A 14690-nucleotide genomic window follows, 5' to 3' on the forward strand; every position below is an offset into this window, starting at 1 on the left:
GTGCAGCTCCAGCCTACGGAGCCGGGTCCAGGCCTGGCTCTGATTTAGCCGTGCCCTAGATTTCCCTTTGCCCTCCCAGGCTAACACCTGGAAAGGATCTGTAAACAGCACCAGTCTTCCAGGCCTGTCCCCAGTCCCCCTTCATAACTGAGAAGAAACGAACACTCAGCATCTGCCACCGATACGAGAGCCTTCGGGCCGCCCAAGACTTCCCATCTTTGTCCAATTCGAACTGCACGAATCCAAATGTTCTGTGACAAGACAAATTGTCGTTTCAGAGTGAAGTGTTCAACATGCTTCTCGCAACTAACTCGCGGGTCAACCCTCCACTACTAAACTAGGTATGCTCTCCTTAAATCACAGATAAAAATGCAGATATACTATATCGATTGGCTTTAGCAAACCAACAGAGAAACATCCCCCAACCGCCTGGTTGCTCACAATCCAGAGGGCCAATATCTCCCCAAAAAAGGAGCTTGTGGTGTCCTTGCCATCTGCGATGGAAAGCGGACACTTGAGTCCAAGGTCTCCCGTTAAAACGCCATTTATTCAGAAAAAAAAAACAAAAAGGAGTGAAACAAGCCTTTGAGAGAGCCCATTTTGGGCCATGGCTGTGATTTAGAGCAAGCTCTCTAAAATAAATGTGGGCTAAGTGAAAATGAGGACGATGTGAGACGATGGACCTTGCCCAACATAGATGGATCTGTCTCTTGATGGCCGATACAATAACTTAAGTAGGCGCCTCTCAGAATAGAAGCCCCATAGATCAACCACCTAGCAACAAAAGTGGAAAATCATGCTGACCCAATTAGTGCCGACTCTCAGCAGAGTATTGTTGCGGCCCGCTTAAGTTCACTTTAGTCCAGGCAGATGGTTCCCTTTGGTTTTGATTGAGAGTCTTGTTGTTGTTGTTATTATTATTATCCTTCTCTAGTTTTGCCTCAGGGCATGAAGACCAACCCTGGCCCCTGGGAGCGGCTACCACGATCCTCAGGCAAAGTCAGTGTTACACTGTACCACTCAGTTTTTCATCTTCTTTTCCTTTCGTCGAGCAAATCCTCAGTCATTTCTTTTTACTTTTTTATTAAAAATGTTACTCTGACGTACAAGTATTGGACTTATACAAACAGTCAAACGTAGAAAGCACCAGAATATTACTATTTATTTGTTTTGCCAAACATTGATTTGATTCAGCGTTTCTGTTTTCAAACAACGTGGCACATTGATGCATGTATTGTTTGGCTGGACCTTCACTAAAGCACTGAACAAAAAGTTATGACACTAAACGATAATTGGCAACAATGGATGCATTAATTTTGGATGGGAGAAGGCAAATCAGTGTTCTCGTTTGTGAAGCGGCAGCTAAACTTTATAAAAAAGCAAGTACAGCTGGTACAATAGTCTGAATCTTGCAACCGCCGCTTACGTTGACATTCAAAATGGCCCCTCGTCGTAATCACAGTCCCGCAGTCGCGATCGTTTGCGTTGATGACAGGGAAGTCCGAAGTGAATCAAACGTCTGTGTACAACCTCGCGGATAAGCGACATCTAACAATGCAGCTTTTTGTTTGTCACGCAGAGATCCAGCGCCGCAAGACTGACGCGTTTGTTTGTCGAGGGGGAAAAAGGACCGACGTGCATTCCACAACAAACGCGAGCGCTGCGACACAAGGAAGCTCACAACAACCCGGCCATTACGCTCCGGGGGCAACGAATGAGGATAACTTTGTTAATGGACAATCTACCAATTCTCTTTTTCAATGAATGAATTTCTCAATTAGCGCCACAAATTAAGTGGAATTGAGCCTAAACTGTGCACACAGTGCACACTGCTACGTTCACAGCCATAAAAAAGGTTACGTACTCACTTCATTGTCTTTATCAAGTTGTCATTTTTGCTTCATACTGCATTTAGCGAGCTACGTTTTAAAACTTGCCAGAACATTTCATCGTGACAAATGCCGACATGGCCGGTTGGCATCGAATAAAACTCAACTTCCCATCAAAGCAATGTCTTAACATGTTGGTTTATTGACTGCCAAGGAAATTGTGAAATGGAGGGAGAAAAAAAAGCAAAGCAATCGCGAGTGACTTAATTGCTGCAGCGACCCTCTTGTCAATTCATTGAATGGTTTTAATTCTATTTAATGCACAAGAATCCTTTAACAACACAGTCTGCTCTGCCCATTATAAACACTGGCCATAAAAAACAATCGTGGCCTCTTTTTAAATGGCACCAACCCTCAATCCCTGCACCGTAAACAGTGGGCTCAGCCAGCCGTGGGCCCTTATCAGGCACCGCCGCGCTCCGCTCTATTCTGAAGGTGCTGTTATGAAACAGAGTGGGAGTTGTAGTATTATACATAGCTCGCCTGTGCAGGCCAACTCTTTAATCAGTCACTGTAATTGCCGGGATGGACTTTGAACCACAGACATATTTGTCTCCGCTTTTTTCATCCGGGGGCTAAACAACTTGCGAGAAGAGGGGAGGAGGGAGGTGGTGGCGGCGGCGGCAGCGGCGAGCAACCCGTTGGAGCCCACGGCCTCACTGGAGCCCACGGCCCCCGCGAGCAGCCAAGCATGGTGGAGCGACGGAGGGGTCACAAACAGAAGAAAGGGTTCCTGGCCGAGGGTGGGACGGAGAAGGAGAGACGAGGAATGGAGGGGGTGGAGCGGCTCAGAAAAGAGGGAAGAAGGGAGTGTGGAGGCGGCGGACGGAGGGGACATGATGGTACACAACTCCCCAGTGGCAGATTGAGTGCTTTTAAGAGCCCAAACAGGGCTCTCTCCTCTGAATACTAAGACCTTTTCATAGAGGCAACACTGCTACAGAGACGCAACTCCAAAGCCTCTCCTTTGAGGCCCCCGCGATATATGGGGCTTTCAACCGCTTGTGCAAGAGTAGGTCTAATTGGAAGTCGAGGCGATACAAGGAGGGGGTTAGGGAGGCGGGAGCAGGGGAGCTAAGGAGAAGAAGAGAGGCAAGGAGGGGTGCTTGATTTAAGAGGCCATTGTTTTAACAAGTACATTCTGCCTCCCCCTCCTTTCTCCTCGTGGCCTCCCCTTCAGATGCCCACACTCCACAGAGTCAAAAGGCGGCGTTTAGCCCCTGTGAACGAAGAGGGGCTGGGCTTGTTTTGACACTTTGTCCTCCTTGGCTTCTGTGGAAAAAAAGGCCCCTGCTTCTATGGGCCACTCGAGTTCATTAGGGAGCGCAGCGCTTTTCAGCCGCGGCCCCATTCCCGCTTCCCGGCCTCAAAAGGGGATGGAGGTGGGGTGGGGGGGGGGGCTTCGTTGTTTGTACAATAAAAAGACCCTCACCACCTTCATCACAGGCCCGGGCTGAGTGCCTGTCGGGGTATGGGCGCATTGAAAAGGGGGTTGGAAGAAAGAGTGGGGAGGAAGAGAAAATGTAAAGGCGAAAAAGCAGAAGCGTGAAGACATGTGTCGGAGGAGGAACGTATGTGGGACAAACAATTTTTTTCCCCGTGAGGGAGGAATTACAGAAGTACATTGCTTTACCTGCATCAATGGCTGGCACAGTGAGGCAAGCCAGCCTATGTGTGTGTGTGTGTGTGTGTGTATATGTGTGTGTGTGTGTTTTGAGGAGTCGGGTTTCAGCTCTCACACTTTCAGGTGACATCCCTGTGCATCAGTATCAGGACAAAAGTGAGCGATGTCACTCTAGAAGGGCAAAGGCTCTCTGAGATCATTCAAGCCCCAAGGAAGTGTGTGTGTCTGTGTGTCTGTGTGTTACACTGAGAGATACTTGCCGTGAGAGAGTGAATGTCGGGTGATTGCATACCTCGGTTAAAGGTTGTGGTGATCGGCCGAGTACAAAGCCAGTTGTGGTTTTTTTTTAAAGGTCGATATATTTTCTGTTTGCCAATTTAACGATCTGCCTATGAAATAAAGCAGTCGGTGATTGTTGGAAAGACAACCCAAGACTGTTTTGTTTCTGTTGTGTTTGGATTAAATTGTGTTTTACGATCCTTTGTAGAAGAACGGAAGGAGGAGGGGGAGGGGGGGGGCAATGTTAAACACATATTTGGCAAGTTATTAGTAGAATAAACGATATCAACGTCACATCAGCACATCAGTCTATATCTATCCTTCAGATTTTTTCGGATATGTTTTAATCCCACAGGTGCTGCAGCGTGCCTCCTGTTGGTTTCAACAGCGACATCAGATACGGAGCAGGTGTTAGAGTCTCGTGGAGGGAAAGGCATCCCTGACTCGTCGTGCGCTCATACTGTACTCCGTCTGATCGCAAAGTCAACCAACTCCCTTCAGCTGCTTGAGGGGAAACCAGACGGCAAAACACAGAATCTGGAGAAGCGAGACGACAGGATTCACTTATTTGCCATTACATCGATACATCAGGCCTTTAAGAGCTCATCCTCTCTCTCATTCGGTTACCAAGAGCAAGAACAGACAGGATGCGTTAAGAGGATTTAAAGCCAGAGTTCTGTACCGGGACTTATTTCACAGGGAAGCGCAATATTTGAGCAGGTTTCAAGTGGTAAAAGTTTGCTAGCTTAAAGTTTATTAGACTGTACAAGTGAAGGTCCGTATCAGAAGGGTCAGACCAGAATATAAAAATACAATTTGTTGACATATTTGGTGTAGAACAAGAGATATTTGATCAAATAACACCAGCACTCAAACTTCAAAAAAGACTGACGAGTGTGAGTTAAGTACGGTGTTGGGGCGGTCGCAGTCAAATCATATCGCACACTAATCTTATCTGAAGCCTCAGATGGAGGCTGTGGGTGCGTGTGTGTGTGTGTGTGTGTCTGTGTGTTCCCAGCAAATATGGCTGAATAGGCTGTTGGTGCATGCGGGCACGTTGAGAGAGGTTGAGGAGACTTCATTCAGGCACCTTTCAGAGGCGAGCTATGAGGCAGCTGCAGGACCACCACCGGTGAACAGAGCAGCACGGTGAGAGATGGCGATCATAAGCCACCTGGAAGAGTTTAAGGTTGCTGAGCGCGAGAGATATCAGATCCAGAAAATAAGGAAAACAATATGAGAATGGAGGCGGCTGTGTTGGGGGGGGAGGAAAATTTCTTTTTTTAAAAAAAGGGACAGAAACTTGAAAAGTGGCTCAGGGAAGTTTGACTCCAGCAAAAAACGGTTGCAATGACGAAGAGTAACGGCAAAAGATGTTACACACACACAAGCTTTTGTGAGTTTTCTGGTGATGGGACAGTTCTTTGTAACTCATGGAGTTGATTTTGTTATTCTCCAGGACGGGTCTGACATGATTATAACCGTTACAAATTGAATCTGAAAGAAGAAGCTCGCTGCAAACGTTTTGAAGTCTCCAGGAAGAGTTTTCTACTCAAAACAGATTTCCATTGAAAAAGACGAGCCAAATACTAATAGTGCGTGTGTGTGTATGCATGCGTGTGTGTGACTGTGTGCGTGTGTATGCATGCATGTGTGTTGAATATTATGCAGAGAAACAAAGACGGAGTCACAGCTCTGACATCAATTAACACAAAAAGTATTGTCGCCATCCTTCCTGCAAGGCGGGCGGGCTGTTTGTGAGCTGTACTAGAAAGCGTGTGTGTGCACGTACACATGCACGCACACACACACACACACACGTTCATGACCTCAGCGCAATGAATGAGGCCACGTCGAGTTCGTAAAGAAGCCATTCTGTCTCCGTCGTTATTTATATCCTCGAGGCAGCTGGCTGCTGCAGTTATTTAACAAACAATACTCAACATTGAGCATTTGTTGGGGACTATTTTCAGCAGCGGAGGAACCTACATTTGGTCCTCGAGTGAGTAGTTAGTGCCGACGATGTGTTCGGCGTCAATAAGGAACGCGTCGGCTCCTTTGAATTTCACTACATTTCTCCTGTTTTCACTCCTGATGCGAAAACGCACAACAGGAACGCGGCACTGTCGTGGTTTTGTTTGGGATTTTTGTCCACACATCCCTGTGAAATAAACGATCCGGGACTCAGTCGCCGTAACGGCCAACGTCACAGCGCAATCTGAGCCACCGTCTCCCACGGACCTCTCACACGGACCTCTCACACGCAGGCCTTCAATAGAAGTCTCTGGTGGTCATGAAAACGGGTACAGTACCACTAAAACGTCACAAACAAAAAGGAGTTTCATCAGCCGTTTAGAAACGATCCCCCAGCAGAGGCGTATCGATGATTAATTGCCATGTCAGACATAAAGCTCGCCATTCATTACCAAGAATGATAGGCCACACCCCCTCTCCTCCAAAAAGCACGACAAAGGGGACAACTGTCCTGCGCTGAAAGATCGTTTCCGATGTTTCTACCGCCGGGGGACAAAAGTCTTCCCCCAAACCATATGTTTGCGTGTGGCCATTAGACACGCCGAAAAAACATGGCTGCACCACCTCCCAGTCTCCGCTTGGTAGACCAGTACAGACCATGGGATTGCATTATTGTCTTATCTTGGTTACGAGACAACACACAAGAAAAACCGGCTTTTTTTTAATTTACTTTTTGGTAATTTAGGGCAGAAAACCACAATTGAGGACAAAAATCTGCCACAATTATGTCTCAAACCCAAAAAATTTCATTCCCAGAATGTCATCGGCACTGCGGTCCACACGATGACCGGCTCCAGCATCCAAAACCCTCGAGCGTCCTCAGTGCAAGGGGGTCGTAGAAATGTCGGCGAAAACCACCCGACCCGCCTTCTCGTTAAGGAGAAGGCGGGTCGACCTTGTTTTTCTGTCATTCCATCACCGTCACCATCCACAAGACCACTGTGTGTATAATTACATTGTTTATGTGAGCACAAAACATATTGCAAGGTCAGTTTGCCCCCCCCCCCCAAAAAAAACAACACAGCGCAGCTTTAACCGGCGTCCCTTCAGACATTTACATCACGGTGACAGAGGGGTGAACTGACGCCTCCGAAGAATTAAGTTACTATGGATCTGTACGAGTGTGTGTCCTTCAAAATGTCTTTGTGCCCCCCCGCGCCCCTTCCCTCTTTCCCCGGTGGTGCTCAGACAGCGAGTCTCCAGCCCTGCTTATCTTTCCGTCCTCCACAGCAGACCCCCGCTGAGACAGAGAAGCAGAGTTTATTACACTCCCTCCAATAATCAGCCAACCCCCGAGGAACTCGCATGCACACTACATGAACTAAGTGTTAAAAAAGACATTACGAACGTCCTGAATTTCATGGGACGGCATGTTTTTAGGTAGTATTAAAGAACAAAATGTGTACTCGGGGACATTTTGCTTGTGCTCCCTGAGGTTTCAGAAAGAAACAGTCTCCTGAGATGTTTGTTAAACTGAATTAAACTATTTTGTAACGCATGTTTTGAGGGGATTGAAGGGGAATGTTGGACTGTCTCCTCTTCACCCTGTTCAAACTCACACACCGATGGCCAACTGGGAGCAATTTGGGGTTTAGTGTCTCGCTCAAGGTCACTTTACCATGTGTCCAGGAGGAGGTAGGGATCAGACCACCGAGCCTACGCTGCATTACGACCCCCACAGCTGCTGGCAAACCTGATGCCGATCGTCACAACGACTATAAATGGGTCCGTTTTGGAAGGCTCATTTTCATCGTCTGTCCTTGTGCCAGATGTTAGAATGGATCTGAATTATTTTGGCTTGGTTTTTTTGGGGGGTTAAAGATCAACAAGCTTAAACTGCACTCACAAAATTCCCCTCGAACATTAGGTCACTTAAATAAAACAAACCCGCGTGGGTGGCAGTCGCTCACCATCCTCGTACGAGTGGGAAAATGAAAATTTTAAAAACTCGACACAAGATTTCCAACCACGTGGACCATTTTTGCTTTTGACACCGCCACCCGTTGAGTGCTTGCACGTTTGTTTGTGCGCTTTGCGGTTTGCGCGTTTGTTCGCTCTGCGAACATAATTGAAATGGGTCCCGGGGGGCCGTGGCATCATGTTCTGAAATCAGAAACGACCCACGAAGACGAGAGCCCGCCGCCCCGAGGATCTCTGCAGAGGAGGCCGGCCTCGCAAGGCGGCGAGGGAAGGAGGACCAGGTGATTTATAAGAAGGTGGAGGAACATGAGTAGCGGAGTGGGGGGCTGACATTTACCCACATGGGAATGTTGGAGGAGGGGGGGGGGGGAATCAAGTGATCATAGGTTACCTCCACGGCTACCTTGGAGGTGCAATTCAATCCCCTCGGCAGAGACACACAAAGCACAGTGGGGGTATCGGGTGGCCCAGTCGGCCTTCCCCTGGTGAAAGCAGAGGCCTGGCTGACACCAAGCGAACCAGCTAGACCAGAGGGCACACACACACACACACACACACACACACAAAAATCCTATACTCCCATCCAACACGGCAGCTCCGCTCTCACGTCCATTAATGAAACTCTCGCCCTGAAGCCCCAACCGCCCCCAGCCCCCCTCCCAAGAATAGCTTCACCCTCGACAAGAGCGTCACCGGAGTGGAAGGTAAGCGTACATGCCAAAACAATCAAACCCTGCCAGGAGCGCGGACAAAGGAGTTCCCGTTTCATAGACCGTGAGCCACGGCCACATCCTCGAAAACAAGCCCCTCTCTGTCGGAGGAAAAAAGGGGTATCGTCGCCCGCGGAGCGAGAATCTGGACCAAAAACAACCCGTGGCGAGCAATAAATCTGTCTGCAGGCTGAGTTATTCTGCAATATCAACATTGCAACACCATTAATACCAACACAATCACTCTGAGGGCACTTCATCAAAATGCGCCGTTGGGGCTATTTTTTTGTTTTCGCAAGACAACGTCATAATTTAACTTTGTAATGTTTGCTGTGTACGCATAAAGAAAATAAACATGCCTGCAGGTTGTTGTGAAAAAAGGACGCTGGTGAAGGTGTGCGACGGTCTGTGGGCTGGACCAGGATGAAGAGGAAGGCTAACCAACCCGAGAAGAAGATGCAAGGCACATGAAGGCTTTCCTTTGGAACAAACTTTCTCCAATCAACCAACGTTCTCCTCGCCTCGGACTTCTACCGTTTCCTGGTCTTGCTTCTGCCATTTTCCTCTTTTGACTCCCTCCGATCTATCGATTAACCACCAGTGATTCTCAAATGGGGGTCTGTGTAACCCTTAAGTGTACGTGAAGGCACTCCAAGGGGAATAAAATCAGACACTGATGGCACAAGTGTTGTGTGGAGGTTGTGTGAGTTTAGGAGGTACAAAAAAAAAGGTTGAGAACCAATGCATCACATGATCAAAAAGGTAAGTTTATCAACTAATTATTTTTGCCGGATGTGGCAAGACGAAGATCTCCATTGCTTAGTACGGTTTTGAAATGTTTCAATACACAAAAAATGTACTTTTATTATGTAGGAGTGAGGATGCAAATCCGCAAAGCAAACATGTTGGTGCCACGTGACCAACACCTTAACTCAATTTACACACACATCTCCTCACAAATCCTTTGTTTCATTAGACTAAAGTTTTTTTAATATTCCTTATTCGTCTCTTGAGATTAATTTGATGTTATTACTACACGGCGGCCCAGACGATAGCCCGTGCTCATTAAAACGTGATTTTTTTTTTTTTTTTACCATTCCCCTCCCCCCTCCTCTGAAGGTTAATGTTTTGCATTACGAGGGCGCTAAAAAGGCGCTCTTTATTTCCGGCGAGGCGTCGACACGCCGCTGGAATCTCGTTTGGGCCTTTTTAATCGAGTAAAAAAAAAAATAGCCAAACATTCAGCACTTTCTGCATCTCAAATGCGAGCCGCCGCTTCTTTTGTTTGCTTTAGAGTATTTTAAATTGAACACCTTTGGGGTTTTTTTTGGGACTTCAAACAAGCCATTTGAAAATGCAGCAGCCTTCAGTTCTGGGGAACTGCAACGAAAATGTTTTAATGATGTAAATAATTGCAGGCCGCCGCTTTTCCTTTCTTCTTCTTCTTCAGCACAAGCCAAAACAGAGCAACTCCATTCTAGGAAGGCGTTTTGGACAGTTGCCAAGGAGAAACATCACCGCGCAAGTGAAATGTGTCCCACCATCCTCGGTCTCCATTGGTTTTTGGGTTCAGGATGCTTTACAGGAAGCTCTAATCCCATTGGCCACCGGTGGAACGACACCACGAGGAGCTGACTCGACCTGCGCGTCCAATCGATAGCTGATCGGTGAACGACGAGCGTTTAAACCGTATAACACACTCGCCAACACGCCGTTAAACCAACTCTGCCTATTACTGCAAGGCCACTTCACTGAGCTGAGAAGGCATCTTGACCTCGCACACACACACACACACACACACACACACACACACACACAGTAATAAATCGTAGCCCTGTGTCATCTACTGTCAGCTGGGCCCGGCGGCTGGTCTTTATAATGCCATTCACAGTCAGAAATTCAAAGCTTAGAAAAATGACAGCCTCTCCAACTTAAATCCTCTTTCCATGAGCCCCATCATATGTAATTTATATCGCATAAGACAACAGGGTGAATGGAATGAACAGCTGACATGTCGGGGTTACAGCGATACATCACATCGGCCAAACATTTGCGGCCGATGTGATAAAACGTTTCTTTACCCGCTGGAATTTGCTGCGCTTTGAACATTTGATTTAGTCAATTCATGGTTTAAAAGATAATACATGCATCCATGTCGGGACGCCATGAACCCTGGAGTTTACGCCCCCCCTGCCCCTCCCCCCCTTTCACCTCAAAACCACTGGATAGCTGTGGCATGAGATCCCGTCTTTAAAGAGCCACCGGCCCTAAAATACTGCCATTGGTGCCTGTCACTGTCACATGGGGGTTTAAATACTAGTCCAGAGAAATGTTTCCACCCAGACAATTATAAAAAAAAAACTCTGGAGGGGAAGAAGTTATATTTGGACTTACTAGCATGGTTAACGGTCACGTTTAAAAACCTTATTCATCAGGACACCGGCTTTACAAAAACCAGCTGCCACAGTCGAGCTTTACGCTGTGCGCCCGGATAAAGAGGCGAGGTGGGGGGAGAAGCTTGATAACTATATCTGAAAGGATGAAAGACCAACGTATAAATAGGATGTGGATCACTCAGGAGGGGAGTGTGTATGTGTGTGTGTGGCTTTGTTTTCAATTGGATATTGAATCCTATCTGGCTGACATTTTGGTAGACGGTCTCCCGGTGACATTTAGGAGTCGTCACAATCACAGCAGCCTCTTTTCTTACAAAAGGTCCAACCGGCCAATTACAGACGTACATTTTTGCGTAAATCTTTCTCGTGTCGTGTCAAAGGGCACGGTGCATGCGTGTGTGTGTGTGTGTGTGTGTTTAGAAATAGCTTACGTAGGGTCTTTGCATTCCAGCGGCTGTCCTAACATGTTGTAAATACAAGGTGTTAGAGAAAACATGGAGGGAGGGAGGGAGGGGAGGGAGAATCACTCAGACCTTTTATAAGTGCCAGGGGGTTGGAGGGGGGCGGGGGGGGGTGAGGGGGAGAGGATGCAGGTTATCATAGATAAACAGCCTCACTTCACCTGCTCAATCACAGCTAAAAGCTGCACACTTGGATTTCTTTTTCCTCTTAAAAAAGGAAGAACACACACACACACACACACAGCTGTGTTTCAAGCTAATGGACATTTGCACAACAGGGAGAAGCAACTTTCTACCCGCTCATAACCCATGTAAGTGCACTAAAGCGTTGGCTTTTCCACACATTGCATGGCTCGTTCTCGGCTTCTGGGCTTCACACATGCCTCAACTTCAAACCATCATTTAGGATTTGAGGTTTTTTTTGTTGTTGGTCCCCTTATCAGCCAGAGCTGAAGACAAATATCTGCCTCATGGTTGAGATGTGACAGCACCCCCAGGCTTCTGCATACTGCCCTCATATTGTAGTGCATACAACCTGAACTGCATGTAACAGCAAAAACACACTCACACATACACACATATGCATACGCACACCATATAATACCCATATACTTACAACAGCACGCATACAAGTGGAAATAAAAGGCTTTAAAGGCTACAAAACAACGTAGAATCAAAAGAGTTTCAATTGAAAAGCAACATTTTTGCATGTTAAATGTTTTTTTTTCCACAAAACGACCAATGTGTGTTGTCAAACACGATCCAAATAAAAAACCAACAACCGCTCGAGACATATTTTCCACTCCAGTTTCTATTTTAACCACACGCACTGCGCTCTCTAATAACAAAAAGAAAAAGGGGGAAACTTGGCTGCGGGTCTTTCTGGCCGTCTGAACTGCGCGAAATAAAAACTACCAGCACAAAAAAATATTTAAAAAATAATAATAATATTTCTAACAAACACAGGCGGTGCAAATGCACCTCTCTTAGTGCAGCTCTTCCCAAAACACGCTCACGTGCGGTTTCAACTCCACTTTGCAAGCGGTTTTTTTTTTTCTTCTTCTTTTCTGTAAACGGACATTTTCTTACCTGGACTCTGGCTGAGCAGCAAAGTTATCAGGGAGCCCCACAGCACCGCGGCCAGCTGCATCTTGTACCCCGCTTTATCTCTCGCTTCCCCGGGTTTCCCTTTTTCCACCTTCTTGTTCTTCTTGCGGCTCTTCTGCTGCTGCGGCGGCTCCTCAGTTAAATATCAAAGAGCTTCTGTTGCAAGTGGACGCTCCGGCTTTCACGCGAACCTCAAAACCATGACTGACTTTTCAGCCCCCTTTTTCCTCTCTTCTCTTCTCTTCCCTCCTCCTCCGCCTCCTCCTTCTCCTCTTGTGTGTCTGTGTGTGTGCGTGTGTGTTTGTGTGCGTGTGTGTGTGTGTGTGTGTGTGTGATAACGCGACAAAACCGGGATTAAAAAGTTAACTCTGAGAGGAACTGCGCGGCGAAGGTCTCCAACATGTTGTGCTCCAGTTCCCGACGCTGTCGCGAGCAAAAGGCGCTGTGGACCGTACCAAGCGCGAGATGGCGGGGGAGCCGAGTGCGTCGACCGCAGCGTGTTTGCGCTAATTTGAGCATAAATTAGCCTCAATAACGCATCTTTATCACGCTATATTGTTTAAATGACTAAATAAACGTGTGATCACCCAGATGTATGTTTTTTTGACGGAGTGTTTTGTCCTCGTTTCTCTGCCGACTCCCCTATCCCGCGAGAAATGGACTCGTCCAAAAAAATCTCTGCTCTCGTTGTGTCATTTCTTAAATTACAATGTCTTTAAAAGAGGCTGGTGGTCAGCAAATCAAAGGATGAATTCAAACAGCATCTGGAGGCATGGATAAATTGTTTGTGCTTCTCCCAACAGCAGAAAAAAAATATGTATTTTCCCACCCTCTCATTCTGCTGATATTTCTTACACAATGTGGGTAGAAGAAGAAGAAGAAGAAGAAGAAGAAGAAGAAGAAGAAGAAGAAGAAGAAGAAGAAGAAGAAAACTTCTGTTGTCACTTAAATCAATGGAGGCAAATGACAGAGCAGTGGTTTTTACAGTGGGATGTAATGGCCATGCGATGAGGTCATTACACTGCCATCATTCAGTGCCACAGATTTCCCAAAAAGTTGCTTGAGAGATATTGTGGTTTATATTAAAATGTAATTAAGTCCAAAAAGGTTTCTGTGGACACATGTTTTTTAGTTGTTTTTTCAACCCAAGGATTACAAGACGCTCCAACAGGATTTATATAGTTATACCACAAGTGTGTACATGCAGTTTAGTCCGAAAAGTCACTGTAAAGTTATTCACTATGACACACAGACACACACACTGCAACAATCCCATAGGAATATGAGAGTGATTCCATTGAATATAAAACAACTACTGAGTACGATGAAGTCATTTCACTTGCACTAATTAAGACGGGAAACACTCCCATAGGAACGTCATGTTGCCACCAGGAGCTTGAAAAATGAGAATGAGCTCATATAAAATCACCATAATCGCACCGTTCGTGATCGCAGACGCTTCCCCGGCTCATATAATATTTGTGTTATAGCGACACAACATACATTTTTAAGTGTGAAGCAAGAAATTAAAGTACCGCTAACCAACACACATTTCAAGGCTCATGAAAGCTTTTCTTCATCGGTTTCAGAATCGGACTCCGAATCAGCTTTATTAGCCACAAATGCGTAAATATACACCGAATTTTACTCATTGCTGCCAATGTAAATACACAGGGATGATAGACAATTAAAAACAAGGACAATGACATAGAACAAAGGTATAAAAGCATTAAAAAACACAGGTAAGCATTTGATATTCTTATGTAGAGCTATGATTCTCATTTAGGATATAGCCAATAATAAAGCCGTACATTATAGATAATAAACTTTAACGAAACACTCTATATCGCATAACAGCAGCACAGCATTAATATACAGTAAAGTTCATGCATCCGGGGACGGTTTCAAGTCTAATTTGAGCCAGATGTGACACATAACTGATTTGTGGCAGTGCATGACTCAGCAGTTACAGTGAAAATTGTGACTTTTTTTGTCTGTGTGTGTGTGTCAGTTCAACCTGACATTCATTATGGTTCTGCACTTGCGCCTGGGTTCTCAGAGATTGCTGGCAGAGGTAGAAAGGAGGGAAAAAAGGGGACAATGGCCGCGACGGCTGTGATTTTAACACGAACCGCGGCCCCCGAGGGCGTTTACAGCGAACGTTACCGAACAATGACTTTTCCTGTAATGACCTGGGAACGTCAGCGCCGCTAATTGGCCCCTTATCGATTGTCATGATGGGTTTGTAATGGTCTTTCTAGAATTACTGT

The 14690-nt window shown here is 46.3% G+C and overlaps 1 protein-coding gene across 2 annotated transcripts in view; it reads right to left on the bottom strand.

Moving 5' to 3' along the window:
• lrp4 (low density lipoprotein receptor-related protein 4) overlaps positions 1-12814 on the bottom strand; it is an 88667-nt gene extending 75853 nt beyond the window's left edge. For both annotated transcript variants that reach the window (XM_068571844.1, XM_068571836.1), the window contains exon 1: positions 12403-12814. In XM_068571844.1, the coding sequence (XP_068427945.1) occupies positions 12403-12463 (61 nt within the window). In that variant the 5' untranslated portion in view covers positions 12464-12814. The remainder of the gene's footprint in view (positions 1-12402) is intronic.
• Positions 12815-14690: the final 1876 nt, after the last annotated feature.

Source organism: Clinocottus analis, unplaced genomic scaffold, assembly GCF_023055335.1.
Source record: "Clinocottus analis isolate CAN_PGR_092001 unplaced genomic scaffold, fCliAna1.0.p SCAF_1, whole genome shotgun sequence".
NCBI classification, from domain to species: Eukaryota; Metazoa; Chordata; class Actinopteri; order Perciformes; family Cottidae; genus Clinocottus; species Clinocottus analis.